Source organism: Primulina tabacum, chromosome 15 (assembly GCF_025594145.1).
Source record: "Primulina tabacum isolate GXHZ01 chromosome 15, ASM2559414v2, whole genome shotgun sequence".
Classification (NCBI taxonomy): Eukaryota; Viridiplantae; Streptophyta; class Magnoliopsida; order Lamiales; family Gesneriaceae; genus Primulina; species Primulina tabacum.
This window is the reverse complement of record NC_134564.1, coordinates 33,582,326-33,600,409: the sequence shown is the minus strand read 5'-3', so window position 1 is coordinate 33,600,409 and position 18,084 is coordinate 33,582,326. Positions and strand designations below refer to the sequence as shown.

The window sequence follows — 18,084 nt, the reverse complement described above, 5'->3', positions numbered from 1 at the left end:
AATTTTGAATAATCTAATTAATGCATTAAGATTAATTATGGATTTCACAGCAATTATATCAAACATAATATTATTTTGTCATCAGATATTATTATTTTCTTATTTATGATTTTTTTATGGTTTCTAATAGAGTGTAAATTTTTTAAACAAAATTTTATTTATTGTCAACAAGAACTGGCCTGTTGACTTGAAAGGGCAGATGCCTGCAGCTTCATTACCTGACACAGTTCATCTGCTTCCTTTTTTTTTTTTAAATCAAAATAATTTTTTTTAGAAAATCAAAATATATATATGTACATCCTCTAGGCTCTAACACAAACATATGTATGGTACGGGCAAGTGCAATTGTATATGACCGGGTTGATTTTTGTTAGATTTGTTATAATTGATTATCGAATTCAAGAACTCGTCTCAAAATCGGCAATTTGGTCTTTTTTGAGTTTCCAGTGGATATATCATTATATCCGTATTTAGTAGGGGTTTGGAAGCTGTAACGGGTAGATGGGTCGAAGCCTTGTGCGATGAAGTGATCCTGACAAACCAAGACAATCCCCAACTGCCACTACCCCATTTCTCCACCAAATGTTGGGAAACTTTCTCTCTCCACATTCCCATGCTTTTCACATTCTGCCATCCTTGATAAGCTACGCACTGAAACCTCCATCCGTGCTAGAAGAAGCCCACTCGGAACACATTGAATTTGTTTGTAAGCTTCCAACAGCCCATGTTTTCAATATATTCTTCACACATTAGCTTTTGTTAAGATTGTGTCTTTCCCCTTCTCTTTTTTGAGTTTTCTGGGTTTTGTTAAAGTTAGTATCTTTGATTTATTACTATATTTGATTTGTCCCTTTTTCCTCATGGTCGATGTTTTTGTTAGATTCAAAATTATAGATTAGTTATTCAAATAAAATATATTTTGAAATACCTTCCGTCAACCCATATAATAGATTTGATCGAAAATTTCTATGTAATTGTAAAGACTGGTTTTTTTTCCCTGTTTTGGGTGCTTAGACGTATAAAGAACCAAAAATTGTTCAAAGTTAAAAGAACTTAAGAAGTTCCGGCAAGATTCCAGGTTTTCGACTCTTTTCCATCACTATTCATCCTTAAAAAGAAAAAAAAAACCCATATTTTCCTTGTCCCCTTGTTTCGATGATGAAACTTGTAATTTTGATTCTTATCAGTTCTGATTTTTAGTTTTCTTCCTTCGGGTTTTAGGGTTTTACCTGGCAGTTGAATCTGCTGCGAAGATGAGGAGGAATGAAACTTTGATATGTGCTCCATTAATGGCTGACACAGTGGATCAGCTGGTGGAGTTGATGCACAAGGCAAAGATAAAAGGAGCTGATATCGTAGAAATTAGATTGGACCATCTAAAGAGCTTTGACCCTCATTTCGATGTTGAAAGATTAATCAAAGAGTGCCCTTTGCCTACTCTCTTTACTTATAGGTTGATCTACAGTTGCCTTACATGCCTCTTTTTTCTTTCTTCTTCCTTTTGGGTTTTAATTCAAGCCTCTAACTGCTACTTGCCACTTCTTCCTCTAGGCGGGAAAGAACTTTTTCCAGTCAACATATGGTTTTGTTTATGGATTCCTGCACACACACGCACACGCACGCGCGCGCGCGCACACACGCACGCGTGTGTGTAAATATGAAACGATGAAGAATTTCAGCTCATTAATTATATAAGTGGAAGGAAAAGAAAAGGGGGAAGGTTAAGAATTGCACCATGGATAAGTGTCATTAAGATATTGTGCCCGAAGAAAAGGAAATTAAACTTATTTGGGCATATGAAATTGTTTGCTTAAGATTTTCTCTTCGAACCTTCTCTTTTCCATATCACAGGTTTGCAAGTGTAATTAGAGCACAAGATGTGTGAATTGTTTTGATTATTAGATAGACAAAACAATAGTGTAATAAACTCAAACTTGCCAGCTGAAATCATTAATTTAACAACAAAAAGTCAATAAACAAACGTGTCTTAGTGTCTATTTTGTTGTTGATGTAATTTGGATTGATGAGATTCTTTTATGTGTGTTCTTCTAAAAAAAGATTCTTTTATGTGTGGCCTCTCAAAATGCTAGCTTTAGATCCATTTCGAGAGCAAGTTGCAGAACATGATTGCGAGGTGTGAGCATATTTACCTCGTCACTGCTTTTAGTATTGCATCTTAAGTCTGTTTATTACCGTAAGCAATTCTTTTGCATGTTAATAGAGTATAGAAACTATTATCTCAAGAACCTGACTTCGTAGTCATTCCTAGACCTACATGGGAAGGTGGTCAGTATGATGGTGATGAAAAAAGTCGTTTTGGTGCACTTCGAACTGCCATGGAGTTGGGAGCTGATCACATTGATATTGAGCTCAAGGTCCCTTTTCCTATTTAAGGTTTAATTATGTAAGGATGTCACTATTGTTATATGGCTAAATTTTCTTTCTTGAAACAAACCTGCCCCTGGTGAAAATTTTTGTTTTAGCAATGAGATTCTACCATGCCACCGGGAAGAAATTTTTTAACATTGGTAGCATTTGTTGTTTACCCAAACTAGAAAAAATGCAATTATTGTTCACAATATAGCTCTCTCAATTTTGAGTTCTCTAAAAGATCTGCAAAGATCTTATACTGTCAACTTCTTTGAAGGCTGCCGATGAGTTCAACAAATTTATGAATGGAAATAAGCCTGGAAAGTGCAAAGTCATAGTTTCATCGCACAACTACGATTGTACCCCTTCAGCAGAGGAGCTGGGCAACCTTGTTGCCAGAATACAAGCTGCCGGAGCTGACATAGTAAAGTTTGCAACAACAGCACTGGATATCACTGATGTTGCAAGAGTTTTTCAAATAACTGTTCATTCCCAAGTAAGTGCGAAAGCCAGATAACAAGTTACTATGGACATTCTGTTCATCTTTATTTTGCTTTGAGATGTTATTTTTCATGAGTTGGTATTATTCTCTCCTAATATAACTCTTTTTTTTTTATCGATGCATATACCATTTCTTAATCAAATTTGTTTTGAAAGCCGGAAACATTTGCTAAAGCTTCGTGATCTTCAGGTGCCCATAATTGCGATGGTTATGGGAGAAAGGGGATTGATGTCAAGGGTACTTTGTCCAAAATTTGGTGGATATCTCACTTTTGGTACTCTGGAACCAGGAAAGGTATCTGCTCCTGGGCAGCCAACAATAGAGGACTTGGTTAGTTTATACAACTTTAGATCAATTGGTCCTGATACCAAGGTATTTGGGATAATTGGGAAGCCAGTCGCTCACAGCAAATCACCATTACTTTACAATGGAGCTTTCAAATCAGAAAACTTTAATGGAGTGTTTGTATATTTGTTAGTGGACAATGTTCCAAAGTTCTTTGAAACCTATTCCACATCAGATTTTACTGGCTTCAGGTTGCCATCCAACTTCCGTACATCATATCTATGAATTAAATATTATATGGGAAATAGCCTTTAAATTTAAATGAAAATATCAATTTTTTCTGCATTATTTGAATTTTTTCTGTCATCGATTCTCAAACAAGCTCCAGGAGTTGATATTATATTACCCCACCATAGACATATACTCTTGACATGTTTTGGTTTATCTTCTTCATTTAAATTCTTATGGCCAGTTCTATGCATCTGGACCTAAAAATTGATTTGTTGTCTAAATATGTAAGCTTAATGAAATTGGAATATCACAGCTGTACTATTCCTCACAAGGAAGTGGCACTTACCTGTTGTGATGAAGTTGATCCTGTTGCAAAGGTAGCTAATGAAATCTATGCCAACCTACTTAATCTTGCTGATTCATGTCATTGAGTCTATTGCATTTTGTATTTGCATCTAATTTTTCACATGAATATTTTGCTAGTCAATAGGAGCAGTTAATTGCCTCATCAAGCGACCCGATGGAAAGCTGTTTGGTTGTAATACTGACTATATTGGTGCAATTAATGCTATTGAGAATGGACTTCAAGGTTTCTTTCTTTATTTGCTGGCTAAGAAGATGTTTTAACATGACTTGAAGTGCCCAGTTTGATGCGTTTGTATTATTTTTTAGGTTCGCACAATAACACCGATGGGTCGCCCTTGGCAGGGAAACTGTTTATTGTCATAGGTGCTGGTGGTGCGGGTAAGTCGATTGCTTATGGTGCAAAAGAGAAGGGAGCAAGGGTGGTTGTTGCTAATCGCACTTATGGTTAGACTTCTTTTTACATTGCAGCTTTCTAGTTTAAGTTTGGTAATACACGCTACATTTGGATCTCACATATTGACAAAATGTTACAAATGTTTCAAATTGAATATTGACCGGGAAACATAATCTTTATGGGTTTATCAGCCAATCTTTATTAGTTTTAGTATTCGATGTCTGACAATTGTAACTTTGACGACTCTTGAGAAGCCGACATGTGCGGCGGCCCACTCTAGAAGACTTTCACACACTTTTCAGTAACCAATGCATGCATTACACACCTTAATTCAGCCTATATTTTTTTTCGTCAACACTCTGGTAATATCCCTTTTCTAGGTCGCACCTTCCGCTGTGCGAACTCTCAATGAGAGCACCAGTGCTGTTATAAACTCCAAACGGGTACCATTCCAAAAGGTTTGCCAATTGAATGATATAATTTTCTTGGGTTTATAAGTTGCTCTTTAGTAGTTTTAATATTCGACATGCGACATTTGTAACACAAAGAACCCTTAAGTTCCTGTCTGAGTCGACTTTGATTAGTGAACTTTGTGTGTTTCATTGAATTAACACATTGAAAGCCGCCCATCCTCGGATGGTTTGAGTCTGTTGGGTGTGAAGTTTGAACATGTTTATATTTTCATAATTTTTAGAATATTTTATTGTGTTCCCTCCATAGTTTTCAAAAGCGCAAAAAGCAGCACAGCGAAACGTACAACCTGCGCTCCAGTGTACTCCAAAGCGAACGGCTTCCATGAAGCGCATGCTTTTGTGCTTTTTATTTGTCTTTTTTTGCTCTTCATAGAAAAAATAGTTTTTTTGTTTTAAAAAATCTGACAGATGTCGCTCGCTAAAAATGTGATTTCTCCTTTATTTATTGAAAATAGATCAGAAGAAACCTTAATATCTTGTAGCCTATGCCCCACGTCGCCTCAACCACCCATCGCCTTTGCCTTTTGCCCAAATGTTTTAATATTTGATACTTAGAAGATGAAAATGACGATGATTTAATATTTGATATGTTATGTTTCATATTTTTAAAATAATGTAATTTAATTTTTATCTTTTTACAATATTTTATTCATTGCATCGTCATGACCGTAAAGCGTGCGATTTGCGTTTTAAGCCCTAGGACACCTGAGCGCTTTTAATGCGCTTTTCGCTTTTGACAACTACGGTTCTCCGTTTAATTTTTGCAAGATCGAGCTAGAGAATTGGCTGAGCTTGTTGGAGGGCAGGCTCTGTCTCTTGCAGAACTAGATAGTTTCCATCCTGAGAGTGGAATGATACTTGCAAACACAACTTCTATAGGCATGCAGCCTAAGGTCGATGAGACGCCTGTTACCAAGGTTGGTACACTATGTCTTTCTTACTTTATCTATCTCGTCTACAGAGGCGGAACGGATAAATTTTGAGTGAGCAACTTTTCGTGCATGTGTAGAAAATTTCATGTTATCCAAATTTGAAGTTCGTTGTAATCACTCATTTGCTTCAGTAATACTATATTACTAGCCTTTTGTCTGGTTTTTCAGGAAGCTTTGAGATATTACGATCTTGTTTTTGACGCTGTGTACACTCCCAAAATCACTAGACTTTTGCGAGAAGCTGAGGAAATGGGAGCCAAAATCGTAACTGGAGTAGATATGTTTGTTGGACAGGCGTACGAACAATACGAGAGGTTTACTGGATTACCAGGTAAGAAACATTATGTCTTTTGCCCATACAGTGACACCTATGCTTCCTGTTATGCTGACTACATAATTTTCAAGTGTCCCATTATGTATTTGTGGGGAACTCCTAGTATATTAATGATTAAATGTCCAACAAGTTATATGGCAGAATATTTGACATGTATAAAAGAAAACACATCGAATAGATACTTTTGCTGATATGCTGTGATATGATTGCAGCTCCAAAGGAACTATTTAAAGAAATCATGAAAAACTATTGATGGCAAGGTTATTGCGGCGTACCTCTTCATGTCATTCCCGGGTTTTCATTTTGAACGACACCTGTTTTCAGTTATCTTGATGATTCTGGCACAACAGGGTTAATATATTTCGTGCAAATGAACAACATTTTGTCTCTGAGTGGGTGTTCGATAGTCCTCAGCATGAAAGGTCACTTGACATCTGGTTGGAACTTGATTTGTCGACTTGTGGCTTCTTTCTGTTGCATAATTGCATTCCAAGGATTGCATTCGACATTAGTGACTGTACTATGAGAAACCGTTTCTATTTTTAGTGAAAACCATCGGTTTTGTATTGCCAAAGTTTCTTGGATCTTGTGTTAATTATCCTAATGAATTCCAAAATCCTCCCAGATGATGGTTCTATTTCTCTCTCTTATTTTTCCCCCTTTACAAAAAGAAAATTCCTCGCAACATTTTTCAAATAAAGATCCATCCATTTTATTAGAATCATCTTTTCCAGAGAAATCAGAATCATATAAACAGGCTGACTGGCCGGAACGGTCGGTCAACCCGCCATTTGACGGGGAGGGTGGTGGGGAAATTGCCAACCCAATCTATTTATTTGGCGCTAGACATGCTTAACCCATTTTTATGGCTCGTGGTAGGAGGTTTGATAAAAAAAAAATCATGTTCTCTTCGGAGAATTTTTTTCAACTTTACAACGTCATTTATTTGGCACGATTAGGACACAACACAATTAGTTGAAGGGAAATATCTAAATCCATGTCTTATTATTTTCAATAATCCGTATTTGTAGCAATAAAATCCTATTATTCCTCCTCCTAATATATATATATATATATATATATATATATATATATATATATTTTATGAATCTATTTTACAGATGAAAGTTAAGAAATCAACATTTTCTGTTGATAATGATTTTTTATCCAAATCTATTCATTTTCTGTTCAACTTATAGGAAAGAAGTATCGAGAATAAGGATACCGTGAAGTCAGTTTATCTCAAATTGATTTAAGAAATTGTCTATAGAAGTTTTTTTTAGCTAACTATGATTCGGTTATGCGATAGCCGATCGTTCATTCCATGTTCATCGAAATGTTTGGCAAGTTTCATGCAAGCAATTGTTCAAGCATTCGTATGATTGTAAATTGTGCCCTCATTAAAGCTGTGAACAGAAATATGGGAACCGGAAAACGCCCCTTACAACTTATCAAATCCAATTCGCTTAAAATTAAGATTGCGCTGAAATAATTTGATTAGATGGAGTAGTCGGATTTGGACAAGAATTTGAAGAATGAATTTGGAATGACGTACATCTACCTTTCCATAAATTAACAAATGAATCATTTCATAAAATTAATAGAGTATGTCTCTTGTCACACGGTCTCACGAATCTTTATCTGTGAAACGGGTCAATCCTCCCGATATTCACAATAAAAAGTAATACTCTTAGCATAAAATATAATACCTTTTCATGGATGACCCAAATAAGAGATCTGTCTCACAAAATACGACCCGTAATACCGTCTCACACAAGTTTTTATAAAATTAATAAATGGACGGATTTGAAATTCGCTACATAAATTCTTTAAGCAACCAAATTGTTAGAAGTTAATTAAACATTTCATTTTTTGGTTAAATATGCGACTGGATTATTTTTTTGGATTAAATTGGGAAAAAAAACTTTTTTAAAATATATTTTCTCAATTCAAATTTTCCCTAAATTTTATCTACTTGAAAAACGAAAAAGACATTTAAGTTAAAATGTTAATGTTTCACAAAACCCTTCCACCGGTCTAACTGGGACCTATCCCAACCGGTCATCTAGATGACAATTTCTTCAGAATCGATATCCGATTCAGATGTAGAAAGGTACGAAGGAGTTTTTTTTACCCATTAAATAAATGGATAATCGGGTATTAGGATCTTCGGGTATGAGGATTAATGCAGATCTTAAAGAATATTTTTTATAATATTTAATTTGCTAATTTTTATATAATTTTTTCTTTATTGTTTTCAACGATTTAGTAAATATTTATAGTTTAGTCGAAATAATTCAAATTTAAAAAAATACAATTATATGTAGTAACTATGATATTTGGGTAGTGTATGGATATTCAATCATCTGACGGTTATGAAGATGATGATGCAATTGAATATCCGATGTGGATGAAGATGAATATAACAAATGTGGATGAAGACATATGATATGAAATTCTATCCGAACTCAACCTATTGTCGTCCCCACTCGACACAGATCGGTTCACAACTTGACAAACTATTTTATATAGATCCGTTTGGGTTATACGACCAAGCTAAGATTTAAGTACGATCTATTTGAATAGCTTAAAATCAAGCTTCAAATTCGACCAATTGAGACACTATCCTCTACCATGAGTTGATCGAATTCACACATGTTTTCTCACTGTGACATGACCTCTTTATGATCGTCGGAACAACCCTTGATATAAATGATAATGCCCAAAGGTAGGATCGAATAAATCTTTATTTTTACATCGTGTGAATTGTTATGTCTGATACAAATCTTTATTATCATTATATTAAATCTGGTTTGTCCACAATCTATAAAGCGTATTTACTGTGATACTAGACCAGATATGATTATACACCACAGTTTTAACAATATTATGGTTCAATACACCTAGCCTGACAAGGCACACACGCCACTGTGTTATATGGCACGTAAGAACATTTACATTACTAGTCAAAATATTCGAGATGCAATGGATCGTGACAAACATGCTGTGCAGAAAATCTACATGTTTCTGGGCTCGGGGTAAGGGGATGTATCGTACTCTCTCGAACCCCGTCAGGAAAAGCAAAAGAATAGGCAGGATGACAAGCCTGATTTACATTCGCACATGACATGCATATTCTTTTGTCTATAGTCTTACAACTCCCACTTTTCGAATGATACCATAGCTGAAGTCAAACAGATTCTTTGCCGGAGCAATCATAATGATGTATACATTTTGCAGGAAAAGTTGCCCGACGAAAGATATATTTCTTTGTTATGCAAGATTATAGGTGGGTACGCGCACGCCATTTACAATCCATCATTATATCAATTACTGCTTGGGGAGTCTCGTGCATAAGAATATACTCCAGCAGTAGGTGTAGCAAGACCAGCTGCAGTTCCGGAGGGATTAACCTCGTATGTTGATTGTGTAGTAGCAGATTGCATACCATTTGAGCTCGGGGGAGGCCCTGCTCCTGACATTGGTGAAGGCCCAATCAGAGTTGGAAGTATTGGTACCCCATTAGGTGGTAAGGGGAAGGATGAAGCGGATGGAGGCTGCGCTCCCATTTGTGTAGCTGCATAACCTGAAATTCATTACCCGGTCATTGAATATGATTAGACTCAGACTTCCTCGTGTCATGTTTTAGTACAAAAAACATGCAAAAAGGTATCGCCTGCTGCCTGCGTACCAGAGGCAACTGGAAAAGGTGTTGAAAGAACTGGAGGCCTGACACCCAAAGTGGAATGTGGGGCAACCACTCCTGGAATAGGCAACATAGGAGGGGGTAGCATAGGAACTCGTGGCCGTCCCCCTGGGAAAGCAGCAAGATGTTGATGATAAGCCGTACCAATCTGTTGGTAAACTGCCGTCTGCCCAAGATGCTCCTTGATCTTTTGATCGATCAGGATCTGTGTTTGCTGCTCCTCAAACTTTTGGTAATAAGCCCTTATATTTGCCTGCATACCAATAAGCATTCGGCATCACTGGTTAAATATTCAAACAGATTTCTGAATCAACCATCCACTACTTCAATTTTTTGTATCTTCACCTTGTGTTTGTAACCAGCATTGTGCTGCTTTCTTACGGAAGGCTGAGAGAGTTAAAAAATGTCAGAATATGTCCTCCTGGCGATGTGAATGTGAAAAATATTGTGCATGGCAACGACACAAACTGAAATATTGATTCCATTAAGCAAGTTTAGACATGTAGATTCAAAGTCTTATTTCTTAGTACTTGCCAGTGGGCATGGAATTTACCAATATTCAAACAGATACCTGCCCAACAGATAATACGATCCATTATGTCGTATCATTTATCATAGAGCATTTGAGAAAAGATTTCAATGACCAGGAGGGAAATGCCAATGCCTCAATGGTACTATAGCCATGGAAGTTATAAGTCACTGTTGTTGGCAGATAGCAACTAATGCATAACAAATAGGAACTTAACCCCAAGAAATAAACTTAACCGAGTTTTCCTATTATTGATTGCTTTAGGACAGACGATTACCATCATTATAAGTTTATTTTACAGTCGACCATGGCAAGCTCTCACCTGTTCATTTAAGACCAAATATAGCAATTCACACCATGACATCAAAGTATTACAAGTTGGATGCAGACATAAGTATGACAACTGGATTTTATTCTGACATATCCAATGCTTCAATTAATCCTAGGATTAAAGAAAATGTGAGAAGGCCATATATATTACCCTGTCAAGAAAGTGGGATTATTCATGCAAGGTAACTAAACATCTAGAAGATCCCACTCTAACTAGTTCAAGCTCGGACCCAAGGACTCTAAGAGCAACAACTATAAAGCTTTCCGGAGTTGTTTTGTCAAGCACCCGATCATTACTCTAGATAAACTGAACAAGTCCTGTTAAATCATTTTGCTCACCATATCTCTGAATTCATCAAAATTAAGGCATATAATTTTCGCGAAATCACATTCCAGCACCGCAAAGTCTCTTATTAACATATAATCTAATTAACAAAAAATAAACATTCTTTATCAAAAAAATCAAAACAAGCATATCAACAAATACCTCCACATTCAAACAGGTAAACTGACAAATTAACTATCAATCAGAATCATAATTCTTGCATTTACATTTTTTTTAAAAAAGAATCGTAAAAATCAAAGTAAAATCAAAAGTCAAAATGCGGAAAGTGAACTCTCACAGAATCATGCGTCAAATAAGTGTCGCAGTAATCGCAATAGTACCTGCAACCACACGCCATTCCCATCAGTTGAAACCAAAAAATTCACATGCAAAACCAAACAAAAATGGATTTACAGAGAAATGAGCTAATATCGACTTACCGTGGCATTAGCAAAAGAATATGTAATCTCCCAAAAATTAAAATATCAATCACTATTCATTTAGGGTTTGGATTGATTATACTGCAATGTAATAGTACTTGCGATTCAGGTTTCAAACAAGGGTTCAGTGGAAGTGAATCCTGAATACTCGTCGACCGAAATTCTAATGTTCCATAGGCCCAATATACTAAACAGGCCTCTGAATGGCCCTCTTTAATCAGCCAAGCCCAATACTATAAAATATACTAGGAATCGAATATACACCCCCTGCATCCAATCCATCCGGACAGGCCTGCCTATTTTTACATTATAGTTTTGATATTCTGTACATCTATGTGGGTATTGTTGAGGTGTCAATCACCCATTGGATGCACAATTTTTCTATATTTCATGGTGAATGATACTTCATCGGTGCTCACATAGGTGTGCACGGTAGATGTGCAGCATATCAAAACTGATATATATATTAAAAAATTCACCTAGAAATTTTCTACTTTACCGTTATTTAAGGAGTGTTTTGATAGGATATAAAATTTTTGGGAGTAACTAATGTATATGATTAATATTTTATAGGGGTAAATTGGTAAAAACTTAGAAAATAATATTAAATATAAGTACTGATTATATATTTAAGACAAATGAAAAATGAAATTTAGCTTTCGGATTTGAAGGAAGGGATTATGAGTTAAATAACAAATATGATATATATATATATATATATATATATATATATTATGATTTATATTCAACAATAATTTTATAGAAATTTTGTAATAAATTTTGCCTATATATCAAGGAATCAGTTTCTCCATAATAAAAGTATCAGTTGCTTATATATATATATATATATATATTATGATTTATATTCAACAATAATTTTATAGAAATTTTGTAATAAATTTTGCCTATATATCAAGGAATCAGTTTCTCCATAATAAAAGTATCAGTTGCTTAACGCTAAAATTCAAGGAAAAAATGTTGTTTATATGAAATTTTAAAATTAACAATTTGTATGGTTATTAATTTCAATATATTTGAGAAAAATAAAAACATAATATTTATTGTATTTTTTTCGGACACACTGAAATAGTACTTCTAATTTAAGGATTAGATTACTAAATTCACTTTCAAATCACAAAAAAGACTAAAATCAATTTTCTTGAAAAATATATATCATGTTAGTAAAACTTTTTCCTAAATAATTTAAAATAGTGAACATCCTAACAATTATATGTAACTTACGAATGTCAATGTTTTTAGGCACTCACTAAAATGACAAAAACTTGTGTGAGACGGTATCACGGGTCGTATTTTCTGAGACGGATCTCTTATTTGAGTCCTCCATGAAAAAATATTACTTTTTATACTAAAAGTATTACTTTTTATTATGAATATCGGTAAGATTGACCCGTCTCAGCGATAAAGATTCGTGAGACCGTCTTACATGAGATCTAATCCACTAAAATATAGGAAAATTAAATAAAATAGTTTGTTATGTAATTATTATTGCACTTTACCTGAAACACCTACATAATATGGAACTAGCATGTAATAATAAACCTTAATCAAATATAATCAGAGTATGAAATCCACAAATCAGTGCAAGACACGTAAACCATAATATCCCCCGTGTCACATATATAACATTATAATATAACAAGTAAAATACAACATATAAAAATGCAAACATATCTCTACTATCAGTGGCGGTGCCACTTGTATTGATACTCGGGCTAGTCCAATTTTTTTAAAAAAATTTATATGTAATTTTTGTATAATTTTGGATTAACATGATATTAGTTCGGGTAGATCAATTTAAAATATTAAAAGATTTTAGAGTTTAAAATTCTAGCTCGAGCAGAGCTATATAGCTCTTGACTCCGTCACCGTCTAGTATATAGTCTTGAATGCCTACCTCTAGGCTTAGATATTATGATTAATAAACTGATTTATTATCCACACATGCTTATGGCTCCTCACGTCTATAATTCCTCAATTATAACTAAGATCTTCCTATCATACTTTTATCGTTGATCGCCCTTCGGTGGATTGATCTTTGAGTAGCTAGCTGACTGCTGAGCCTTCTAGAATGGCTAGAAATGCCAAGAAAACAAGATAAATTCGAGAGAGTATCATATAAATGATTAACTTGAAATGAATTTTGGATGACCTATTTATAAGTGATCGAAGTTCGGAAGCTAAGCTTCGAACCATCTTCTGCATTACGTGTCATGCTTGTCTTGGTACCTCATCGGAAGGTCCAATTCAAGGTTCGAAATGTTACGCATCGATACTCATTTGACGCGTTACTGTCTTGCTGGTTGTGTAGGTTCGGAAGACTGATCTAAACTTCGGAAGTTCCGGAATGACCTGTAGCTCCAAACTGGTTGATTGATGATTAAATACTTCAAATTGCTTAACTAATAACATCTTAATCATATTTAAGTGATACTTTATTAAAAACTTAACTCGAGTCATTACAATTATTTTTATCTATTATTACATATTTCACCATATCGAGTGACAGTTTTTTTTTAAATTTTATTTCAATCTTTATTAAACTAAGAAATTTCTTCCTATTTTTCTGCGTACTCTACGCTTGAGTCAACACTGGTTTTTAAATATTTTTGACTTGATACAGTCAACGGGAAAAAACAAAAACACAAGGTTCCGTTTGGTTGGGCTAAAAAAAATATTTGTTATATGCTATTATATGCTAAAAGTAATTTTTGCTTTTCATAAAAAATACGAGTATAAATATAAATATTATTAATAAAAAAATTTTTAATATAAGAAATATTATTTTTAAAATTCCAAATTACATTTTAAATTTTAACCAACGAAAGATGGAATTCCAATTTCAAATCTATTTTTTATACATTCAAACACACGATTGAGGTATTATTTTTTAAATTTTGCTTCATGCTGCTAAGATATAAGTCTAAAGGCATATTTATCGATTTATATTTGAAGTGTTTTTTTCTAAAAATAAAATTTCAAATGAAATACCATATTTTTTAATACAAGCGCTTTTTGAAAAGGTCGCTTTTTTTTTATGTTAAAAAGGTCAGTTTTTTTTTTTTTTTTTAAAGTTGACTTGGACACATATAATACTTGTAATTAACAAATACGTACGATGTGGTTCAAATATCTTACCTAGGCTAGATTGTACATAACTCAAACATACTTTATAAAAAGCTCTCTAAACAAAAATAATGTCTACTCTCAATTATTCAAAATGAAAGAACACCTTTAATTTCAGGTAGGACCTAATCGACCATGTTATTAAATTCATTGGAGTTGATACTTTGTGAAACAATCTCACACATATATATTCGTGAAATAGTTCCATCCGGTCCATAAATGTTAATATTTTTGACATAAAAATAATATATTTCAATGGTCGGGTCATATCAGAGATTCGTTTAACATAATTAACTCGTAAGACAGTTCCGCGTGGGTTTTTGTTATTTTATTAATGATTAAGCTCTTAAATTAAATGGGAAAAATAAGATTATTTTAAACAAAAATGTTATAAATTATAAGATTATTTTAAACAAAAATGTTTAGAAATATAATATTTTCAGGGCGTTTTACTTCATTACTAGTTTTCAACTTCAAAATTTCCAACCACAACAAAAATCGGATAATCCACCATTCTGTCAATAATAGACATATTCTTAAATATTTATTCTATATTGTTTTCATATTCTCAAATTTATTATTTTTAAATATATTTGATCACAAATAAATTATATTTTCAATGATTTGATATATGGTAAGATGCTGTTTAATTCTATTTCAAAACTATTTACTATCGATTAAAGAATAAAAATATATCCTACCCGTTTATATCTATCTATCTATACCATAAAAAGTTAAGACAATGAAAACTCATTTTATTAATAATCCTTTTAATAATTTATTTTAATTCACATTGTCATTTAAATTTTGATATTTTGGGAAAAGATTCCATTGAAAATATAAAAATGTGCAAAATGATTTGTTTAATTTAATTTGAGAGTAATCAGATTTGTAAAAATTATAATTTAATGATAAAGTGTGTTAAGATTATTCTAATAACTTGTAAAATATTCACATGCGTTGCCTGCATTATTATTATTTTTTATTTGATTAAGTAATACTAAACAATTAACACGAAATTATTTTCAATTTAAGAGAGTTGCTCAATTTCACAAAAAAAATTTTGTTTAGATTTTTTTCTATGTAAAATATGAAGTGACTTGATGAGGTTTTTAGTAGGATAAAAAAGATAACTATAAAGTTAAATATTTTGGTGACCTCTAAGGTAGTTAATATGATGACCACGTTTTTAATAAAATAGTATAGATAAGTATTTATCTTTTTAGATGCTTCACAGATCTATCAATTCTCTGAGACTGGTCAAACATATCCATACTTAAAGTAAAAATAATAGTTTTAGTGTAAAATAATATTTTTCCATGAATCGAGTCAAACTATATATGTTTCACACAAAAAAAACAGACAATCTCATATGAATTTTTATGTATAATAAAACGTCCAAATTGTCAAATACCTTTTTTTAACCGAGGAATCACTAACTTTCATCATTTTCCTAGTAACTGTTGACTACTTTGTATGATTCTCTCATTTTCGCAGAAAGACCCAAAACCGAAAAAAAATAAAATTGTATTACCACTTGAAAATTTAATTTTTTTTAATATGATAATATAAGTTTGAATATCCGTACCCTACTTCGGGAAAATAAACAATGTCTTCTTCACAACCCACCAACTGCGGCTAGTTGCGCTATCTAGCTAGTCCAACTTTTTATCCAGTCATTCGTAAATCTTGTTGCCTATAAAAAGGTATCGGGGATTTCATTTTCATGTACCTCCAACATTTCAAAAACAATTGTGTATTGTTTTACTAACTTATTGCTTATTTGTGATCATGAAAATGAGATTTGCAATTAATTTTATTATCTTGTTGTCGCTAGTTTCGGTGGAGGCTGGATCCGGTAAGGGTCCGGCAAAAACAGCACGTTTGATACCGAATTTCTACGGAACCACTCGGTGCCCACAGGCCGAACAGATAGTGAGGCGAATCACTTGGAACAGGGTGGGAAAAGACCCTACATTGGCTGCTAAATTGCTTCGTGTGCATTATCATGATTGCTTTGTTAGGGTATACTATTCAAACTGTCTCACACCACGTACAACAACACATTTATCTTGATATAGATATCGACTTTTTGCGAGCATGCGTGCAGCATGCACGCTATTGTATAACCAACATGAATCGTATCTTCACATGAATATGAATATGCATGTACTAATGTTGCATGTTGTCGTGTTCTTCGGGTATGTATAGGGGTGCGATGCATCGATACTACTGGACACGGTAGGGACGAATCAATCTGAAAAGGACGCGAGGCCGAATCTCACATTGGGTGGATTTGAAGTTATTGATGATATCAAGACTCAAATAGAGCAATCTTGCCCGCCCGGAATTGTTTCTTGCGCTGATATTCTTGCTTTAGCTGCTCGTGATGCTGTTTCTTTGCCTGTAAATTCTTTTTTTTTCTTTTAAAAAAATTATATTTATATTTAACATACATTCCAAACAACGTCTTGGTTTCAACACTTTCAGTTTTGTACAATCTATTTGCAGTTTGGAAGGTCGATGTGGAATGTTCTCACGGGTAGAAAAGATGGCAGGGTTTCTCTTTTATCAGATGTTGCGGGCAACTTGCCTTCGCCGTTTTCGAACTTTTCCACACTTGAAAATCTATTCGCAAATAAAGGTTTAGACATCAATGATCTCGTTGCTTTATCAGGTAAGTAATGGGATCATGCATATCGTATACGACTATCATTCGACATTAGACGGAATATTTTATTATCTAACTCTAGTCGATCATTATTTTTTAAAAATGGTCTTATATGCAGTGTATTTCACTTAGTAAGTCATTTTTTTAATAAAATGGTTGACCTGGTGTATTTTCCAAAATATCCCTCATTTGGCTGTAGAATATTTAAAAAAACTGCTAATAATCATTTTATAATATATATTCAGTTGCTTGAGATTTCAAAACAAAATGGCAGGTGCACACACCATCGGAGTAGCCCATTGCGGAGCCTTCTCTCGGAGGCTCTTCGACTTCACGGGGAAAGGCGATACTGACCCTTCACTCGACCCAACCTACGCGGCTTTCTTGAAGACACGGTGCCCCAATCCGGCCAACCCCGCCACAGTCGTGGGCATGGATCCTAACAGCGTCCTCTCTTTCGACTCACACTATTTCATCGCTGTCAACCAAAGCATGGGCCTTTTCCAATCCGATGCAGCTCTTCTAACCAACCCAACTTCAGCAGGAATCGTCAGAAGATTCCAGTCTACGAGGAATTTTTTCAATCAGTTTGCGGCTTCGATGGTGAAAATGGGGGGGATTCAAGTACTGGTCGGGGAAAATGCTGGTGAAATTCGGAAGAACTGTCGTGTTGTGAACCCTAAAGTCAAATAGGATTATTTTACGAATATGATCATTTGTGTTTGTTTCAGTGTTTTGTTAAGCTCAGATCTGTAGTTCTATGAATTTTAACTTTCATTGTTATCGGCTTGAAACTTGATGCATTTGCATGGCGTTTGTTTAAGTGCTGATGGTTTTTACAGCTTCTGTTTTTTTTTTTTTTAAAAAAATAACTACTTGATGAAATATAGCAGCTTTGCGAAAGGCATTAGAATAAACCCACTAAAAAAATATTCGAATTTCTACATATTTTTTTTAAAAAAAATTGTAATATATTGTCCTACAATAAGCCAAGGTATGCCTTAAAATTGGATTCAAAGAAAACAACACGTACAATGCAAAAATCCATGCAA

The 18,084-nt window shown here is 34.0% G+C and overlaps 3 protein-coding genes across 7 annotated transcripts; 2 read left to right on the top strand and 1 right to left on the bottom strand.

Annotated features, from left to right (window-relative positions):
- Window positions 1-419: 419 nt before the first annotated feature.
- LOC142526521 (bifunctional 3-dehydroquinate dehydratase/shikimate dehydrogenase, chloroplastic-like) lies at window positions 420-6,511 on the top strand. 4 transcript variants are annotated; one of them, XM_075630982.1, is made up of 12 exons: window positions 442-706; window positions 1,015-1,078; window positions 1,222-1,453; window positions 2,270-2,375; window positions 2,648-2,866; window positions 3,062-3,408; window positions 3,678-3,765; window positions 3,872-3,977; window positions 4,061-4,198; window positions 5,390-5,538; window positions 5,722-5,884; window positions 6,100-6,511. In XM_075630982.1, the coding sequence occupies exons 3-12, from the start codon at window positions 1,254-1,256 to the stop codon at window positions 6,138-6,140; spliced, it is 1,557 nt and encodes a 518-aa protein (XP_075487097.1). In that variant the 5' UTR covers window positions 442-706; window positions 1,015-1,078; window positions 1,222-1,253; the 3' UTR covers window positions 6,141-6,511. The 4 variants fall into 4 exon arrangements, with proteins under 4 accessions (XP_075487098.1, XP_075487095.1, XP_075487096.1 ...); XM_075630980.1 differs by lacking the exon at window positions 1,015-1,078 and having other exon boundaries at window positions 434-706; XM_075630981.1 differs by lacking the exon at window positions 1,015-1,078 and having other exon boundaries at window positions 439-706; window positions 3,702-3,765.
- A 1,285-nt stretch (window positions 6,512-7,796) lies between these two features.
- On the bottom strand, window positions 7,797-11,355 carry LOC142527926 (U1 small nuclear ribonucleoprotein C-like). Of its 2 annotated transcripts, XR_012815563.1 has the most exons (6): window positions 11,218-11,355; window positions 11,076-11,118; window positions 9,939-9,980; window positions 9,579-9,846; window positions 8,840-9,473; window positions 7,797-7,811 (listed from the first exon to the last, which is right to left on the bottom strand). XR_012815563.1 is itself a non-coding variant. In XM_075632921.1 (5 exons), the coding sequence occupies exons 1-5, from the start codon at window positions 11,223-11,225 to the stop codon at window positions 9,214-9,216; spliced, it is 621 nt and encodes a 206-aa protein (XP_075489036.1). In that variant the 5' UTR covers window positions 11,226-11,355; the 3' UTR covers window positions 8,797-9,213. The 2 variants fall into 2 exon arrangements, 1 of the variants encoding a protein (XP_075489036.1); XM_075632921.1 differs by lacking the exon at window positions 7,797-7,811 and having other exon boundaries at window positions 8,797-9,473.
- Window positions 11,356-16,110: 4,755 nt separating this feature from the next.
- LOC142527284 (peroxidase 24-like) lies at window positions 16,111-17,873 on the top strand. The gene is made up of 4 exons (XM_075632047.1): window positions 16,111-16,386; window positions 16,573-16,767; window positions 16,873-17,038; window positions 17,307-17,873. The coding sequence occupies exons 1-4, from the start codon at window positions 16,153-16,155 to the stop codon at window positions 17,723-17,725; spliced, it is 1,014 nt and encodes a 337-aa protein (XP_075488162.1). The 5' UTR covers window positions 16,111-16,152; the 3' UTR covers window positions 17,726-17,873.
- The last annotated feature ends 211 nt before the right edge of the window (window positions 17,874-18,084 follow it).